At 33.6% G+C, this 19,017-nt stretch overlaps 1 protein-coding gene across 1 annotated transcript in view; it reads left to right on the plus strand.

Moving 5' to 3' along the window:
- The window catches only part of LOC126886816 (dihydroxyacetone phosphate acyltransferase), a 36,005-nt gene that overhangs the window by 6,290 nt on the left and 10,698 nt on the right, over window positions 1-19,017 (plus strand). The window contains exons 2-6 of the mRNA XM_050653883.1: window positions 6,655-6,831; window positions 15,015-15,144; window positions 15,766-15,969; window positions 16,629-16,780; window positions 17,670-18,300. Of these exons, the coding sequence (XP_050509840.1) occupies window positions 6,655-6,831; window positions 15,015-15,144; window positions 15,766-15,969; window positions 16,629-16,780; window positions 17,670-18,300 (1,294 nt within the window). The remainder of the gene's footprint in view (window positions 1-6,654; window positions 6,832-15,014; window positions 15,145-15,765; window positions 15,970-16,628; window positions 16,781-17,669; window positions 18,301-19,017) is intronic.

The following is a 19,017-nucleotide window of genomic DNA, read 5'->3' on the forward strand; positions in this document are numbered from 1 at the left end:
GATTAAATTTATGACCTGTATTTTTGTTACACCCTGTATACTAAGGATTTCTACAGTTTTTACTGTATTCAATCACTCAATCGTTCTCTCCAGTTTTTTCTGTTTTGCCAGTCTTAACGGCAGTTTTCTTATTTGATTTCTTCTCCTCAGCTTCTTTCAACCTTACCGTCACCTCTTCTGATGTTAAGACTTCCCCATAGCTAGACTGAGTCAATCTTCTAATGACAGTAGCATTTTCTTTAACTCAACTGTTTGACTTTGACTTTTCTTTTCTAATACGGATGAGAATATTTCCACTATGGTCCGAGGATTATCTAAAGGTTTCATTGGCGAGGGTTCGTTCATTCTTGTTGACAAATCAATTGCGATGTTTTGTATTTCTGGGCTCATGGAATCTTCAATATTTGATGCTGAAATTATAGGTTTTTTGTAGGTGTTTTAAGCTTTGGTTGGATGACACTAGTGGAAGTGGACAGTTGGGAAAAGAAATTTTTATTAACAAACAAGGAACCAGTATCTTTTTGGGTGCTTGTAGATGTAGATTCAACATTATTTTGGAGCATGATATTACTGTTATCAACGGCAATATGTTGTGTTAAACAGTTAGTTGTATGCTTTTTATTTTTGTACCTTTGAAGGTCTACTGGCTGGGTCAAACAAGGTTTCCGGAAACTTAGATGGATCAATTGGATATGTTCCAGTTGAGACAAAGCCACCTATAATGTTTTTTGAAAGGAGTGATTCGCGTAGCACTTCTTCAAGTAAAATGCCAAACTGTTCCTTACTTAGACGTCCACTTCCTTGTCCAACTTGAGATTTTCCATATTGGACCAATTTTTTATCCCATTTTACTTTAACTGGTCCAAACACACATTTATCTAAGGGCTGGATTCTATCAGTCAAGTGAGAAGGGAAACTCATGAGTTCTATTTTATTTTTTATGGCTTCTTCTACTATCCTTAGGCTATAATGACTTGCATGACACTCATACAACAAAACTGCAGCTTGATCCACATTATCATGGCTTCGAATATGTTTCACATGTTCTATAAAACAGTCTCTAAACCAAAAAAAAAAAAATTGAGGTTCCTCCATACACCCCTTTGATGATGCTGCGTACCTGGTTCCTGGATATGATTGTGTAGATGTCCAACGGACTTGAACGGCAGCCCCTTTAAAAACAATTAATGGGGGAAAAAATCCATCAGCTGACACGCATTGGCATCAAAACAGTTGTTGACTCTCGTCCAGATCCACCTGATACTCTGTTAAGAGGCTTCCCTTTTTCACCCAGTGATTTTAGTCTGCTAGGATCACTGGCAAAACCACTTTCATCGCAGTTAAAAATAAACTTAGCTTTACTAGGCCCCTCCAAATCATGCTTTTTATAAAGATCCCCTAATTTGGAATACAAATCATACACAGTTGCTGGATCTTGAGCAGTTTTTCGAGCTTTTTGAAGATGTTCAGCCTTTTTTAGGCTGATGTTATTGTTTCTTTTCATGAAACCTTGGTATCAGTCCTCTCCTGGTAAATGATCATGAAATGGATTTGGTATGTCATTTGCTTTAACGCATTCAGACACCAATTGTTTCACTTGAAGGTCTCTGGGGGTATGGAATAATAATGGTGTTAAGCATATAGGGTCAGTCAGGGTAATTGGAAACAGGGGTGATTGTAAACAGTACTCCCTACCGCTAGAAATGAAATATTGCAACAATATCACATACAGGGCCGTAACTAGCATTGGGGCAACCGGGCCAGTGCCTCGGGGCCCCCGGCCAAGGGGGGCCCCGCAGGAGTCCCCTTTGATTGGCTGAGATATTACATTGATTGACAGAGATTGACATAGATTTTTACGAGGAAAATAAAAATATGTATTTTGAAGGCCGATCCCAACTAAATATTTTCAAATGACACAATTTTAAAAAGAGCTTTTAAAAATAAAGCAACATTAAGTTTTCATTTTTCACTGGGGAAATTAGTCTTTTCGACTAAAATGCAATTGGAATAAAACAGGGGCCCCTAAGGCCTGAGCTAAGCTGGGGCCCCCGGTACCTTAACATAAAAATTTAAATTGGTTATTTCGGCGTAATAAAAAATAAAATGCCATTGGAAGAGGGGGCGCTGAGCTGGGGCCCCTGAGACCTTTCGTAAAGGTATAAATTGTTACTGAGGAAATTAGTTATTTTGGCAAAATAAAAACTAAAATCCAACCGGAATAGGGGCCCCAGGTCCCACCTACTTTGTCATAATCAATTTACTCCAGACCACATCTTCGTACATGAAAGGAACCACATGGTAGTGTAGCGAATATTCGTATTCGCATTCGCGAATATTCGCATGTTTTTGCATATTCGCATTCGCATCCGCATTCGCAAAATTTGTGCGAATGTTTTGCGAATATGAAAACCAGAAAAAAAATAATTTTAAGATAATTTTAGGTTAATAAAATCAAAATATATTCACTTCTCATCTTTTTTTATTAAGAAAAGGTAACTTAACCTCAAACATGCAGCTACTCTCAAATGGAAATATGTAGGACACAACAGCAGACAGAGAGACGGAAGATGGAATGAAGCGATAACTCACTGAAGACCTTAGGACTACAAAAGAGGAAGAGGCAGACCACAGACGAGATGGTCGGATGACCTAAAAAGATACACAGGACCAGATAGCATTAGCACTGAACCGAGAAGAGTGGAAAAATAAGGGGGAGGCCTACATTCAACTTTGGAAAAATGAAGGGCAATAGATAGATATAACTTAATCTTGTATAATCACATTATCAGCCTTTTTCATTATTTGGTATTATATAATAAAGCTTAAGATTCAGATTAATTTACACCAAATATCAATTCACTTTTCATTACAAATTTAGGAAATATTACAAAAATAGAAACAAATTTAATAAAAACTGAATACAGTAGAACCCCGTAAATCCGAACCCCGCGAATCCGAACTTTCGGCAAATCCGAACCAACGGAAAGTGAAAAAAATTTAAAAATTCAAGACAAAAACTTAAAAACATGTTTATTATACAGAGTAAAGCCAGAAAATTGGACAATGTAGGATTACTAGGACTTTGACATTTAAAATTTCTTAAAAATAAATATTATACTTTAATATATAGATTTATAAAATGTTTATAAAGGTTAAACACAAACTTACTTCGGTTCTCTCATAGTCAACTTGAGTCCAAAAATATTGTCCACACTCTTGCGAGAACGTTTGGCTACTCAAAATCACAATGAATGCTTTGAACTACTAGTTAAGGCTAACTTTCGGATAATCCGAACTTTTCGGAATCCGAACAGGCTGCCCCCCCAATTAGTTCGGATTTGCGGGGTTCTACTGTATTCGCATTCGCATCCGCATTCGTGAATGTCGGTAGCAGATATTCGCATTCGTATTCGCGAATGTTCAAAAAATGACATTCGTTACATCACTACCACATGGTACCACATATTGAAAAGAAAGATAAGGTTAAGATAGAATCAGCACATTAGGATCAGTCCCACCAGTACACTGACCAGCTTCGCAGAGTGTTTGGCTCACACTGCAGTTGCTTAATGCACCTTAAGGTGCATTTACGTTAGCTACAAAGTAAGACCATTTACATTGTAGCGAACGAACGCATTCGTTGATGATCCGTCCGCAATGTCAGATACATATGAAGATGTAATCATTAGCGCTGTTAATTTTATAGTTATTGCAAGACATGCTGAAAACGAAAGAAGAGAGTGTGGTGTTCACACACGAGGAAAAATGCGTTTTCAATGGCTTAAATATAAAACATTTTTCCGACCCCCCTCCCCCCCCCGATGAGAGGTACATTCCCCAGACCTCCCGGTGGGGGCCCCAGATCACGTTTGCCCCGGGGCCCCCAACATCGTAGTTACGGCCCTGATATTACAATTCCATCTCTGTTTATTGTGTGGTATGTTATTCATTTGTTTACAAACCAAGTGAATCTCCATTCTGTGCAATTAAAATTTGATTGTTTTTAAACAGATAAATCGATTTAGAACAGTGCCAATATTTTACAAATTTTATCTCTCTGTATTAGGTACCTATAGTAATTATATGATTTATTTTACTACACGAATATTTATTTTGCCTACAATGTTAATTTGAATGTTATTTACTACAAGAAGTCAGTACAGTAAGTGTTCACAATTACCCCCTTAAATTTTGAGCATGGGGTAAATGAAAACACCCATTAGGGGTAAATGGAAACAATGGTAGGTAAATGGGAATCAATTTTTTATGTTAAGGTAGAATTCCGCACCCAGCGACCGAGACAGGAGACCGCGACAGGCGACAGATAGGCGAGGTCTCCCCACGACTGCTCTCAATGCAATTATATCAGGGTAGTTCTGCAGCCCGCGACCGAGACCAGCGACCAACTATCGTCTATCGCGACCTATCTGTCGCCTGTCGCGGTCTCCTGTCTCGGTCGCTTGGTGCGGAATTCTACCTTTAAGGTTACAGGTCTTGATATTTTTAAAATGTTGAAGAAGTACAAACATACGGAAGAGAGAACCAACGAAATACTCTTTGAATGATTTAAAAATGTGGTGTCAGATTTTAAAACAAAAAAAAATAAATATAGCAGGCTGCTGCTTACTATAGTATTCCACATATTATGTTGTATTTACAACTGCATAAAGGGTAGAAACATACCAACTGATAAGATGGAACCAGTGTACCTACTGTATGGTCAGCCAAAATTGAAGACCATACTGTTACGTGTTTAAATGCCTGAGATTGTTGTTTACATTTACCACATAATTTAGTTTTTTTCTTAAAATTTCTGGGGTAAATGGAAACTTTGTATATCTTATTTTTTTGTGACTTTTTCTTACTAGTTTTTAAGACTAATTAAGACTTTTTAAGACTAGTTTTTTTTTACTGTTGGCTTATCGTATAATAACCAAAAGCATTTATTTTACTATAATATAAAACATTTTTAAATACATTTCAAATGCTTAGATGTCATGATATTCAAATAGTGTTTCCAATTACCCTGACTGACCATAGAGCTCAAAGTACATTCAAAAAGGGGGGGGGGTTATAACCCCCAAAACCACCCCCTGGTTACGCCTATGGTCATTGGCCATACTTCCGCTCCAGGCAGTATGCTCTGAAAGATCCTTTTTTTCTTTGTCAGAGTGTTAGTAGATTTAGCCAAATAAATTGTAGATTGCTTTAGTGGTTTGTTTTCTCTGTGCTACTTTTATTTGAATGTTGCCAAACTAAATTTTGTTATACTGGGTTTACATATTCTAACAATTTCCAAGTCGCCTATACTTACTTGAAATATTGATCATTTATTTTCCAATTGTTGATTTATTACAAAGAAAGTGATGTTATACAATGTGATAATTTATGATAATTGTAGAGTCTTTTTTCTGTTTTTATTTGATTAAGTGTTGAAATGAATATGTTATCTCATTAGTATAATTACTTGTTTCTTAGGTGAATACTGATTAATGATATAATTATAATATACATATACAACTATGTTTGTTATGTTACTAGCAGGATATTGTAATTAACATTATAAATTTTCTAAAAGTATCCACAAATGATTGTATTTTATGTTGTCTTACATCTTATACATCAACTATTTTTTTACCCATTAACGCTCAAATTATTTTTTATTAAAATATCTAAATTTTACTCATACATAATTTATGAGTAATATTGTTCTGAATATGGAAATATTTATGAAATTGTTTTATATCCATGCATTTTTCAATTTGGTCCACTCTTATAAATAGATCAGTGGGTGCTAGTGATGTCATTATTATTGCAAGTAGGCATGTATGAGTGAGTTAAAAACAGTCGGGAATTAACATTTCTATTTGCATCTAATAAAAATAAATTAATGTTTTATGACATTGTACTTACCTACTTATAAAACAATTTTTACACAATGTTGCAATACACCTTCCACAATATGTTAGTGATTTGGCTATACAATGTTTTCCTGGACATCATCTCTGCTCTTTACATCCCTCCATAAAGTGCTCTTTCTCATTGAATTTTATATCTGTAAATACTTTAGATGTTGATGTTAATGATTTTTCTACTATACTTCTTGAACTAAGAGTTTATAACGAACTGTAATGGTACATCAAAATTTTCAATACATATATTTAGCACCTAGTATTTTCTCAATTCTGGACCTCGGAGGTAAACTACACTATGTCGACATGGCGTTTTTCTGAACAAGTTTTTTTAATCCACTAGTTTTATTAGTTGGATTATAGAAATTGATTATATATTATCATTAATATATAGACATATTGTCTATCAAACAACTATGGCATATATCAGATTTTTATTAACATTCTAAGTGCTCCAAACTTTGTTGCAAACACACGCTAAACGCAGTAGCTCGAAATGACATAGTGCAGTTTACCTCCGAGGTCCAGAATTGTTTCTTTGTTTTCCATTTATTACTAATGATAATTTCGGGTTACATGCTACAAAAGTAAGTGACTCAATACACAACAGATTTAATTTGATATAAATAAGTAAAAAATAGAAAACAATTCTTAAACTTTTTTGAGGGCCCGTTTTTTCTGACATGCAGTGTATAAAAAAATGCTTAATACATATTATGTGTATTTTTTTTTGTTTTAGATAAGTAGGATCGATAATATCCCAAAAGCTACGTTAGAAACACAAGTTCGTGACATTTTAGATGAAATAGGCTACGATAGAAACTTAAAAATTGTCAGATGGCTGGGTTTAGTATTAACAAAGATATGTTTAAAGGTCCTCTCAGGAATATATGTAAATATTGATCAAGTTGAGAAGGTATGTATATGTTAAAACATTGTTATATACTTCGCTTGTTCTTTGTCCGGGAAAAATCTTATAATCGATTTTAAACATACTCCCGGACTAGCTTGAGATTGGAAATTTTCAGAATAGCTCAGAACTCGATGACAATGCAATATTCAGCAGCTTTTACGTGGATGCATTGAGTTTTATTTGGAATTTTAAGCCATTTTCAAAATTAGTCCTCACTTTTCTCAAAAGATGGCACTACTAGTTTTCTCAATAGATAACCATTCTCAATAAATGGTGTTACTTTCCAAATCATGTAAAATTTTATATTCATTTGTAACCTCTACTGAATATTTAAAATAAATATTTATTTTAAATAAATAAATAAATATTTTATGAAAATTAAAAATTCTAGAGTTATTGTATCAGAATGTGCAGTTTACATAGAGAAAAGTGATTATACATGTGTAATTATTTCTGTTTTTATCTGGGTTTATATGACTGTGGACACTAAATCCATTCGCCAAGTGTTTTTATCTGATCTATATATTTATTCTTGTTTGTGTATTGTTATTAAACTTAATAAAACAATTGTCTTTAAGTAATCTCAAGTGTTGTTGTAATTGATAACAACTGAACTTTATTTTGATAACTCAGAATGAAGTGGCTTTGTACGCAAAGCACTACAGCCAATATATTTAGTTATTAGATACTACTCTTAAAAGATTCCTTTATTTAAAGTATTAACAAATCAGCTAAGAACATCCATCTTTGGACATAGGGTCATCCCTCTTGTCTTTAGTGCTCTATCTTGGGCCATTTGCATCCAACTTGGTTTAGTATATGTATTATTTTAGGTCTGTAATATTTGTCCACATATTCGTGGACTTCAAAGCCACATACGGCTCAGTTAATAGAGGTAATTCTACTCGCTATGGTAGAATATCAAATACCCTTCATCTTGTCCAATTAACTGAACTTACACTCACAGAAGCAGAGAGCATGGTAAAAATCCAAAACGAGTTCTCTTTCTCTTATTCTCTTATACGAGTGTCTCTTATTTAACCTGGCATTAGAAAAAATCATTCGAGAGTCCCAAATTAACACGACTGGTACTATCAGCAAATCAGTACAAATTGTCAGATACACAGATGACATAGACATCATAGGTAGGTCCATAGAATCTCTGACTGAAGCATTTCAGTCGTTAAGAGCATCTTGGAGCAAATGGAACTAAATATCAATGTTCAAAAGACCAAATATATGTGTTGCACTAGGTCAAGCAACCCAATACCTACAAGAATAATAATTGACGACCTAGAACTGGAAGGTGTCGACACCTTCATATATTTAGGGTCGCTAACTAAAGATAACAATGTCAGTGACGAAATTAAAAGAAGAATAGTGCGCCCCAATAAGTGTTACTATGGCTTAAGAAGACGGATGGCCTCAAGAATACCTAGAAAAATTAAATTGGCTGTCTACAAAACACTAATAAGACCAGTGCTAACATATGGTTCAGAAACTTGGTCCCTTACACAAAATGACCAAGAACTGTTCAAACGTTTTGAGCGAAAAATCCTAAGACGAATATATGTAGGCATAAAAGAACAAGGTTTGTGGCGCAGGCGTTACAACTTTGAGTTTGGAGAACCTGACGTTGTAAAATTCATTAAGGTAGCACATCTTAGATGGATAGGTGATGTAATTCGCCAAGAGGAAGATGCCATAGTCAGAAAAGGGCCGAAGAGGGTCGATAGAACAACGAACAAGAGGAAGATTGAGACTTAGGTACCAAGACAACTTACAAAATCATTTAAAATCTATTGGAATTAGAGCACGGGGAAGAGTTGCCAGAGACAGGAGCGAATGGAGGATTGTTCTGAAGAAGGCTTTGGCTCATAAAGAGCTGTATCGCCACTGATGAAGATGAATATTTCCTGGAAATATTTTTTTATACATTGATAATTTTTTAAAACTGTTTAAAAAAAAATTATGTCATGATAAAATATACCTTATAAAGTAATATATTACTATACAGAAAATATATATGTATATAAATAGAGAATGAATTTGATAAACCAATATTTGTATTCATAAAATAATATTTAGTTATCAAATTCCATTAGTAATTTTTCTGAAGGCTAAAAATAAAGTGGTCAATTAAAGAACATTTTAAGCAATTTTATTAACTAATTAAATAATGATGATAAAATCAATAAACAACTGTACATTTTTAAAAATAATAAAGTATGGGGAATTGAGTACAGTGTATAATATTACTACTTAAGTTGCTTTTATTATAGTCATATATTTTTTAATTGAAAATGCAAATTTCAGAACTATCTTTTGAATTATATTTCTTCTTTTTTACGTCGGCGACGGAGGTTGGCAGTGATCATGGCTATTCTGATCTTAGATGCTGCTGCTCTGAATAGTTCGATTGATGTGCATCCGTACCATTCCCACAAGTTACGCAACCATGAGATTCTTCTCCTTTCTACACTTTTCTTGCTCTGGATTTTCCCTTTTACAATTAATTGAAGTATGTTGTATCTATCATTATGCATAACATGCCCCAGGTATTGCAGCTTTCGTGTCTTTATGGTTTCCAATATTTCCATTCTTTTGTTGACTCTTTCATGACTTCGTTGTTTGTTACATGCTCGGTCCATAATATCTTCAGGAATCTTTTATACATCCAGAGTTCAAATGCTTCCAACTTTTTAGAAGTCGACGCGTTTAGTGTCCTTGCTTCTATCCCGTAAAGCAGAGTCAAGAAAATATATCACCTTGCCAGCCTAAGTCTCAAGTCTAATTTCACTTCTCTTGTACAAAGTACATTTCTCATTTTATTGAAGCTTGTTAGTGCTTTCTCTATTCGAACTTTGATTTCTTTGGAGTAATAGTTTGTATGATTAATTATTGTGCCAAGATAGTTGTAGTTGTCAACGTGTTCTAAAGTTTTACCGTTAATTTTCAGGCTTTCATCATTATTTTTAGTTTTTGATCATCATCATCATTCTCTTTGCCTTATCTCTATGCGGGATCGGCTTCCCTAATTGCATTTCTCGATACAATTCTATCTTGGGTCATATCAATATTAATCCTCTTTACCAACATGTCCTGCCTGATCGTCTCCCCCACGTCTTCTTTGGCCTTCCTCTCCTACTTCTTCCAGGAATCTGCACTTCAGCAATTCTTCGTATTTGGTGATTAGCGTCTCGACGTTGAACATGACCAAACCATCTCAACCTATGCTCTCTCAGTTTGGCATCAATTGGTGCCACACCTAGACTTCCCCTAATATACTCATTTTTAATTTTATCCTTTTTTGTCACTCCACTCATCCATCTAAGCATTCTCATTTCCGCCACATGCATTCGTTGTTCCTCTTTCTTTTTCACTGCCCAACATTCAGTTCCGTACATCATAGCCGGTCTTATGGCTGTTTTATAGAATTTTCCCTTCAGCTTCATTGGAATTTTTCTGTCACACGACACACCACTCGTTTCTTTCCACTTCATCCATCCAGCCCTAATTCTAGTGCATGCATCTCCATCTATTTCTCCATTACTCTGTAATACCGATCCCAGGTACTTAAAACTATCGCTTTTTACAATCAGTTCACCATCCAAAGATACTATTTTATTTGTAGTAACTCCATCTTTAAATGAACATTGCAAATACGCTGTCTTTGTCCTACTAAATTTTAAACCTTTTTCCTCCAGAGCTTGTCTCTACTCTTCCAGTTTTTGTTCTAAGTCTCTTTCACTATTTCCTACTAACACTACATCATCAGCATACATTAAGCATCATGGAATGTTATCCTGTAGTTTCGCTGTTATCTGGTCCAAAACTAATGAGAATAAATACGGACTAAGCACCGAGCCTTGGTAGAATCCTACTTTCACATAAAATTGATCAGTCTCTCCCACACTTGTCCTAACACCAGTCGTTACTACCTCATACATATCCCTCACAATCTTTACATATTCAACAGGGACTCCTTTCTTATTGAGTGCCCACCACATAATCTCTCGAGGAACTCGTATATATGCTTTCTCAAGATCAATGAATACCATATGAGCGTTTGTTTCTCTACTCCTGTATTTTTCCATCAACTGCCTTATAATGAAAATTGCATCTGTTGTTGATCTGCCCTGCATAAAGCCAAACTGACTCTTCACGTATCCGTCTATCAATTACTCTTTCCCATATTTTCGTGGTGTGGCTAAGCAGTTTTATAGCCCTGTAGTTTGTACATTGGTGTATATCTCCCTTGTTTTTGTAGACAGGTACTAGTATACTGCTTCTCCATTCGTGTGTCATTTGTCCAGCTTCCATAATTCTATTAAATACACCTTGTTCCTGTCTCTCCCAACGCTCTCCATACTTCCCCAGGAATATCATCTGGTTCTACCGCTTTTTCTTTTCCTTTCTTTATTTTTTGAAGCGCTTGAGCCACTACTCGTTTGTTATTTTGGTGACCATTGCTGCTACTGTCTCCGTTGACTCTACAGGCTGTCTGTCAAATTCTTCATTTAATAAGCTGTCAAAGTACTTTCTCCATCTCTTTTTGACATCCTTTTCGTGAACTAGTATATATTATTATTTTAATCTCGGATACATCTAATCTAATTAAAATCTTTTGCTTTCTTTGCTCTCTGTTTGGCTATTTTATTTTGGGTTTTTGATATCCTAATAAATTCGGTTTTCTTGATGTTTATTGATAATCCATATTCTTCTCCATACTCAACTATCTTGTTCATTAGCTTTTGGAGGTCTTGGAGGTTGTCCTCTATTATAATAGTATTGTCCTCATATCTAACGTTGTTAATTGGCGTTCCATTGACCTTTATTCCTGCTGTTTCTCCCTCGAGAGCTCTTTTCATAATTTCTTCAGAGTATGCATTGAATAGTAGTGATGACAATACACATCCCTAGCGCACTCCTCTTTTAATTTTGAACTCTTCTGATGTGTGTTCGTTAATATGTATGTGTGCCTGCTGTTTATAATATAGATTTGTTATAATTCGAAGGGATATCACAGAAATCTGGGATGGGTGAATTTTCCCCTTAGGGGGAGTGTCTGATATGGCTAAATCTGGAGCTTTGTCTATGTCTATTCCATTTCAAATCACTCAATTTTGGATCAAAAAAACTTTTGGATCTCCGGTTTGTCTGAAAATTGGTATATAGCATCTGCAGGATGTAGAAATAAAACATTTAAGGTCGAATTGGCTTCTTCTTCTTCTTCTTTTTTTTTTCTCAAAATGTTATTTTAAGCGATTTTACAGTGATTTTGTATTTATTTAAACAGATTTGCATTTTCTATCGTAAAGTATCAATGGAAAACATAATATTTTAATAGAAGGGACTCAAAATGTCATTATATGGCATTATAACAAGTTATTTTGATTCAAAACAAGTTTTTGATCAAATTTTATAGTGTAGAAAACGTTAAAATACCGTTTTTTACATTTTCCTCCATTCCCAAAATACATCATAATCGATTTGGCTGAAAATTTGCCCACAGATAGCCAAAACATAGGACTTTAAGTAGTTAGAAGGATTTGAATTATATTACAATACCAAAAAAGTTACATGCAATATCGCAGTCAAAAATATAGCCATCTACTGTAAGTACAATTAACTCGGAAAATATCGACCTCGCGACAAAAATTGTTAAAAAGAAATTGTAATAATTGTAAACACGATTTATTTGGAACAATTTCAGTTCCTACCATTTTTGTCCAAAAGTTAAAAATGGCGGAGATATTGAGCAATAACGGTTCTCCTTTAAAATCAAGATGGTGGCTAACGTAACGGAGAAATTCATTCGCGATTTTAAATTTAGGCTACTGTTGACCCCTCTAAAGATTAGAAAAATAAAATTTTGGGCAGCTCGGCATGCAAGGTCAAATGTTATCCCGACTGGACTAATATACTTTTGAGTCTGATATTACTGCATGTATGGGCTATTCCACGAATATACGACTGTCTTGGATTATCGCGACAACGAATATTTTAGTGTGCAACATAAGAAGTGCGAAAGTAAATGGCTCTAATAATTGTTGCAATAAACAACAACGTATTTTGCAATTTACTTTCGTTCTTCATAATTTGCACAGTAAAATATTCGTTGTCGAGATAATCCATAACAGTCGTATGTCCGTGGAATAGGGTATACCTTTTTTGGTATTGTAATATAATTCAAATCCTTCTAACCACTTAAAGTCCTATGTTTTGGCTATCTGTGGGCAAATTTTCAGGCAAATCGATAATGGTGTTTTTTGGGAATGGAGGGAAATGTAAAAAAAACGGTATTTTAATGTTTTCTACACTATAAAATTGATCAAAAACTTGTTTTGAATCAAAATAACTTGTTTTAATGCCATATAATGACAGTTTTTGGTCCCTTCTATTAAAATATTATTTTTCCGTTGTTACTTCATGATAGAAAATGCAAATTTGTTTAAATAAACACCAAATCACTGTAAAATCGCACAAAATAAACTTTTGAGAAAAAAAAAGAAGAAGAAAATTTTTTTGACCATAAATATCTTATTTTTACGTCCCGCAGAAGTTATACACCAAGTTTCAGAAAAATCGGAGATCCAAAAGTTTTTACCTGAGTGATTTGAAATGGAATGTAGTACCCTAATCATTATGTGTATTCATGAAAAAGTGTGGTCTATTGTCTACCCGTTGTTGATACAATCAGCTATTTTTTTTAACTCTGTATATCATTGTTTTAAATTATTTTTCAGATAATTGACATACTTCACTGCGATAAATTATGGCAACAAGCTATATTTAGAATTATGTAAAAGTAAACTAATATGAAAATCGTATTTTTTAGATAAATGTAGAACAAAATGTCGTAAATATACAAAGTTTAAAAAAATTTAACGTCCAGAAAAATGGATTTATCTCCAAGTTTTGCCACTTTGTTTTGTCATTAGCGAGAAATCAACCTGAAAACAAAATTAAGAGATGTACCCCTTTTTTATTAGCAAAACAATATTAATTTTGTTCTTGTATGTAACAAAAAAGGCGGGTTAAGATCAAGGTATACAACGAATATCAAAAGTTCTGATCGCGACATGCATTGAATATGACAAACTTCTTATACTTGACTTTGTTGACTTCTTTGTTATCTCTCTCTCAATAAAAAAATTAATATATTGAAAAATTATGAAAACCATAATTTTTTTTCTATAAGATGCGACTAAAAATGTTTTTTAATTTATAATCCTTGCTGCAATACGTTCAGCATTCAACAATCCTCAAAATCAGTATTTTTTTCAGTAGAGCCATTTTCTTCTTTTTTTTTTCTTTCTTTTTAAATCCACATAACTCGAGTAGGTTAAATAATATTAAATAATTAAATAATTAAACTAAATATTACATTGCGAAATCCAAAGATGCTTTAATTGTGATATAAATAAATAAATTAATTTATTTATAACAAAATACTACTACTACGATTGTTTATAAACAATGCGACTACTACTACATCTTGTTACAAGGTTGTAAACTTTTTATAGAAAAACGCGTAACTTTTAACGCTTTAATACAAATATTATCACTTGACAGCTGTATAATTATTTAAACAATGTTTATTTAAACAAATGATGTTTTCTTGAATATTTTTTTATGGTACATTAATAAAAGTGAACCTCACAACAATATATTTCTGTTATTCGATTTAATTTATAGAATTTAATTAAACAGAAAGCTTTTAGTTTTATGAATAATTAAGGGCATATGCGCAAGATTTCGCGCCAATGTGTTTTAAATGCATTCATTTATTCGAATCCTGAAAAAACTAAAGGGTATTTTTGAAAAATTCAAACGCGGAATGAAAGATTGCATTATTGCCGAGGGCCGAAAGTCCCTGAAGACGTCTATAATGTTTATATTAATAAGTTACAGAGGTGAAAAAAAAAAGAAAATTTAGCGTGATTTTTCATTTGAAATATCCCATTCAAAAGAAACTTTTTGTTTGTTCTAAGGAACTTTCGGCCCTCGGTAATAATGAAATCTTTTAATCTGCGTTGAAATTTTTCAAAAATACTTATTAGTTTTCCCAGGATTTGAAAAAAATGAATGCATTTAAAACACATTGTCGTGAAATTTTGCGCCTACGCCCTGACTACCATCCACCAAAAACGTTTATTAATAAAATACATTTTTTTTTCTAGATAAAAAGTCGGATGGGAAATTGCCCAGTTATTTTTGTACCTACTCATCGAAGTTATGGCGATTTTATGATGTTGTCATACGCCAATTTCAACTATGACATTGAAATACCTGCAATTACAGCTGGAATGGGTAAGTTTAAACGGATAAAATAAACAAACGTTTATAACATATACAGTTTAACAGGCCTTAAGAGCACATGGCTTCGAACTTTTCCACTTTTTTCGTCCAATAATTGTTTCATAACATAATTGTTTCTTACACGGTTCTAGCTACTTTTCCCGTGCTTACATTCTCTTCTTTCCTTCACCTCTCAGCACAGAGTCCTTTGCCCACCTTCTGTTAGCCATTCTTGCAAGCTGACCTAACCATCCAAGTCTCTTTGTTTTTACTTTTCACTCCGTTTTTTTTTGTCTTCAAGCGGAGAAGTCAGTGAAGACAACTATTGCCTGCGGCGGTTAACAGTCAAGAGAGAGAATTTCTTCAGTTCAAAAATATCTGTATGTCTAACGGGGTGGAGTGGATGGGAGTAGGTATTATTAATCAGTGTTGGCCTAAGAATTATTTAAAATTAAGGGTGAAAATTATCGAAATAATACATCGAAAAATATAAAATTATTTGTCACATGTGGAAATTGAACAATTATGAAAACATTGTTTTGTTTTATGTTTATTATGTGTAAGTTAAATACTGAAAATAAATACATTTAAATATTTTTTCCAGTTTCCTAATTTTTTTAAACATTTTTGTAGATTTTCACGGCATGTGGGGCGTAGGCAAGGTACTTAGAGATACCGGAGCATTTTTTATGAGAAGAACCTATACTAATGATAATTTATATTGGACCACTTTTAGGGAATACGTTTACCAGTTAGTTACCAAAGGTGATCTGCCAATGGAATTTTTCATAGAGGGAACCAGAAGTAGAAGCAATAAGTCCTTACCCCCAAAATATGGTAATTCTTTATTATGTTATAGTTCATACCAAACCCGTTTTTCAGTGCGTCATAGATTATCGAATTCTGTTTAGCGCATTAAGTTGGAAATGGCAGAAAAAAACATACGTCCGTGATTATTATACACACAACTTAGAAAATTATGTATTCGTTGACGGGTATTAGCATATTAAAGCGACTTATACTTATAGATGTATAATTGGTTGGCGATTACAATACTCTAAATAGATAACCAATCAATGATGCGAATAAAGATAATTTGACACAAAAGTAATCGATCGTAACAGTACTTACTTTCACAATGTTAACGGGTAAAATGACAATTGTAATTCTAGGTTAGTATTTTTCAACGACGTAAATATAAATATTTTATATTATTGGTATATTCAAACATTGTATAGTGAAATTTTATTTTATATTTATTTATTTTATCATTAAAATATTTTAAATTTTCTGGCAAATATTTTTATAAATATTAATATTTATATAAATATTCTGACAACTGTCAGATTTAACTAAAATGTGATGCAATGATTCGCGACATTCTTAAAATCCTATATGACGTCAAAATTAATGACTCACACTGAAAGAAGGGTTTGGTACGAACTTTATACATATTTTCTGGTGTTTGTTATTATGTTGAAATTTTGTTCTTTTAGGAGTATTGTCCATGGCTCTTAAAGCCTTCTTTTTCTCCCAAGTACCTGATATACTTTTTGTGCCAATTGGTATTAGTTATGATAGAATTTTAGAAGAAAGTCTGTTTGCATTTGAATTGTTGGGAGTGCCAAAGCCAAAAGAAAGTACTTCTGTAAGTATAATAAGAAAATTTATATTAATTATTTCTTGTGATTTAAATTATCGGGCTTAAAGAATCTTGTAGTTTTCACTGTTCATTTATACCGTAAATTTTATTTATTTATTACAGCTAATTTTCAATCTACTCAGTAGTACTGAGTACAAGTAGTACTCAAGAGTATTTAGTAAATATGATGATGATGAGTGATACGTGGCTTGTAGTGGGCACCGTCCATTAACGGTTCTCCAAGTCTAATTCCACCTATTCCCAAGGTCTTCCAGGCCAGGTTCTGTTTAGACGTCTAGAGTCTAGTAGGTAGTGGTGGTTGGTATAATTCTCTTATAATTTGGCAGTCATTTGTGGAATATATTTCTTTGGCTCTGTTTGCCTGAAGGTCAATGATTTCTCTTATGAATGGAATACCAAGATCGTTGTGTATTGTATGATTGGAAACGTACCATGGATCATTGGCTATTGTTCGAAGAGTTTTCGACTGAAAAGTTTGTAGAATCTTGGTGTTGTAAGGTTTACTGCAACCCCAGAGTTCAATTTCGTAAGACCAAATAGGTTTGAGGATGATCTTGTGAATCAGTATTTTATTCTCGAGTGAGAGTTGCGACTTACTTCCAAGTAGCCAGTACATTTGTCTGTTTTTATGTTTAGTTGTGTCCGTTTGGCTTAATATGGGTTTTCCAAGAAAGCTAAGTGATGTCGAATTTCATAACCTCCGTGTTGTTCATTTGAGATGTCTTTGACTGATAGAACAAGAGACGGAAGTTTTTGTTGGGAGTAAAACGTTGGCAAAATAATGTCATAAAATATGGATGTCTTACAAATACAAATTTTCTTTTTATCACATACATAATATAGTAATTCATTAAATTTAATGTTTATCTTTTAGGGCCTCTTTAAATCGATGAAAATTCTCAAGGAAAACTTTGGTAATATATACCTTCATATGGACGAACCAATCTCTGTAAAAGAATATTTTGGTGACAAAATTAACAGAAGCATTCATAGTATAGGTCCATTACATAAACAAGAAGTAACTGTCGAAGAAAAAAGGCAGTTACCACCTCTTGCCCACGAAATTTTAAAACGACAACAAAACGCAACAGTACTAACAGTATTCAACCTTATGGCCATTATTATAAACAATAATTTGACTTATCAAACAAACCGCTTGACTGTTAAGGAGTTAGTAGGGGAAGTAACATGGATAAGGAGTGTTGTAGATAAGTTGGGGGCTTTTACCCATTTCGAAAACGCGGAAAAAGGTGTTAGAGAGGCTTTAATTACACACAACAACTTAATAAGACTAGATAAGAGAAAGATGTTGAGACTGATAAAGAATAGAGTTAGCCAACAAGTGGTAAACCCTAAAAAATTAAAGGGACATGCGCTCAGTGATACCACGATGACTGAATCGGTCCCGTTTGTTATGTTACAGATATATACCAACCCAGTACTTCAGTTTTTGATTGATATAAATATAATTTTAGTAATATTGAAGTACAAAACAATGGACAAAGGTAAGTAACAGGTGATTTTGGATATAATTATTGTCCGAACGATTGGCAATTTGTTAAAAATGGTTTATTATGTACAGATCTATATTCTACAATACGTTTGTTCGTAGGACAATCAGCAACCGTTGCCAACCATCAGACGCATGCGCGTTCGTAGTCTACGAACTTAAACTGTTAACTGCGCATCGCTAACTATTAACTGCGCATGCGTCTGATAGTTAACAACGGCTGCTGATCGTTTGGATCGTACTACGAACAAACCTACTTAATTATTGTTATTAAGGTGATACAAATTTCAAATACGCTACATTAGTATTGTCACGGCTTCTTTTGTTGGCCTCTTGACAATGTTGACTTGACAACAAATGTTTCTTCTAGTATTTATATAAAAGTTTAAATGTATACTCTTTTTGAAAACTTATTTTTGAATGTTATCCGTACCAGGTGATTCAGAACTTCAGATTATTCTAGTAATAGAAAATGCCCATGTAAATGTGTAAAGATTTGTCTTCAGTTAACAAACTGTGGAACATATTGACAACGATGGGTGTACCTAAACACTTGACTCGCCTTATCAGCAAACTGTATCAGGATAACTAGCCTCTACTCCACAATAAATTACTAACTTCCTAAAAAAACTCGAGATAGAGAGTGCTATGTTTGGACTTATGGTTACCTACAACAAAGCCAAAATAATGGTTATTAATAGCCAACAACACT

Source organism: Diabrotica virgifera, chromosome 6 (assembly GCF_917563875.1).
Source record: "Diabrotica virgifera virgifera chromosome 6, PGI_DIABVI_V3a".
Taxonomy (NCBI): domain Eukaryota; kingdom Metazoa; phylum Arthropoda; class Insecta; order Coleoptera; family Chrysomelidae; genus Diabrotica; species Diabrotica virgifera.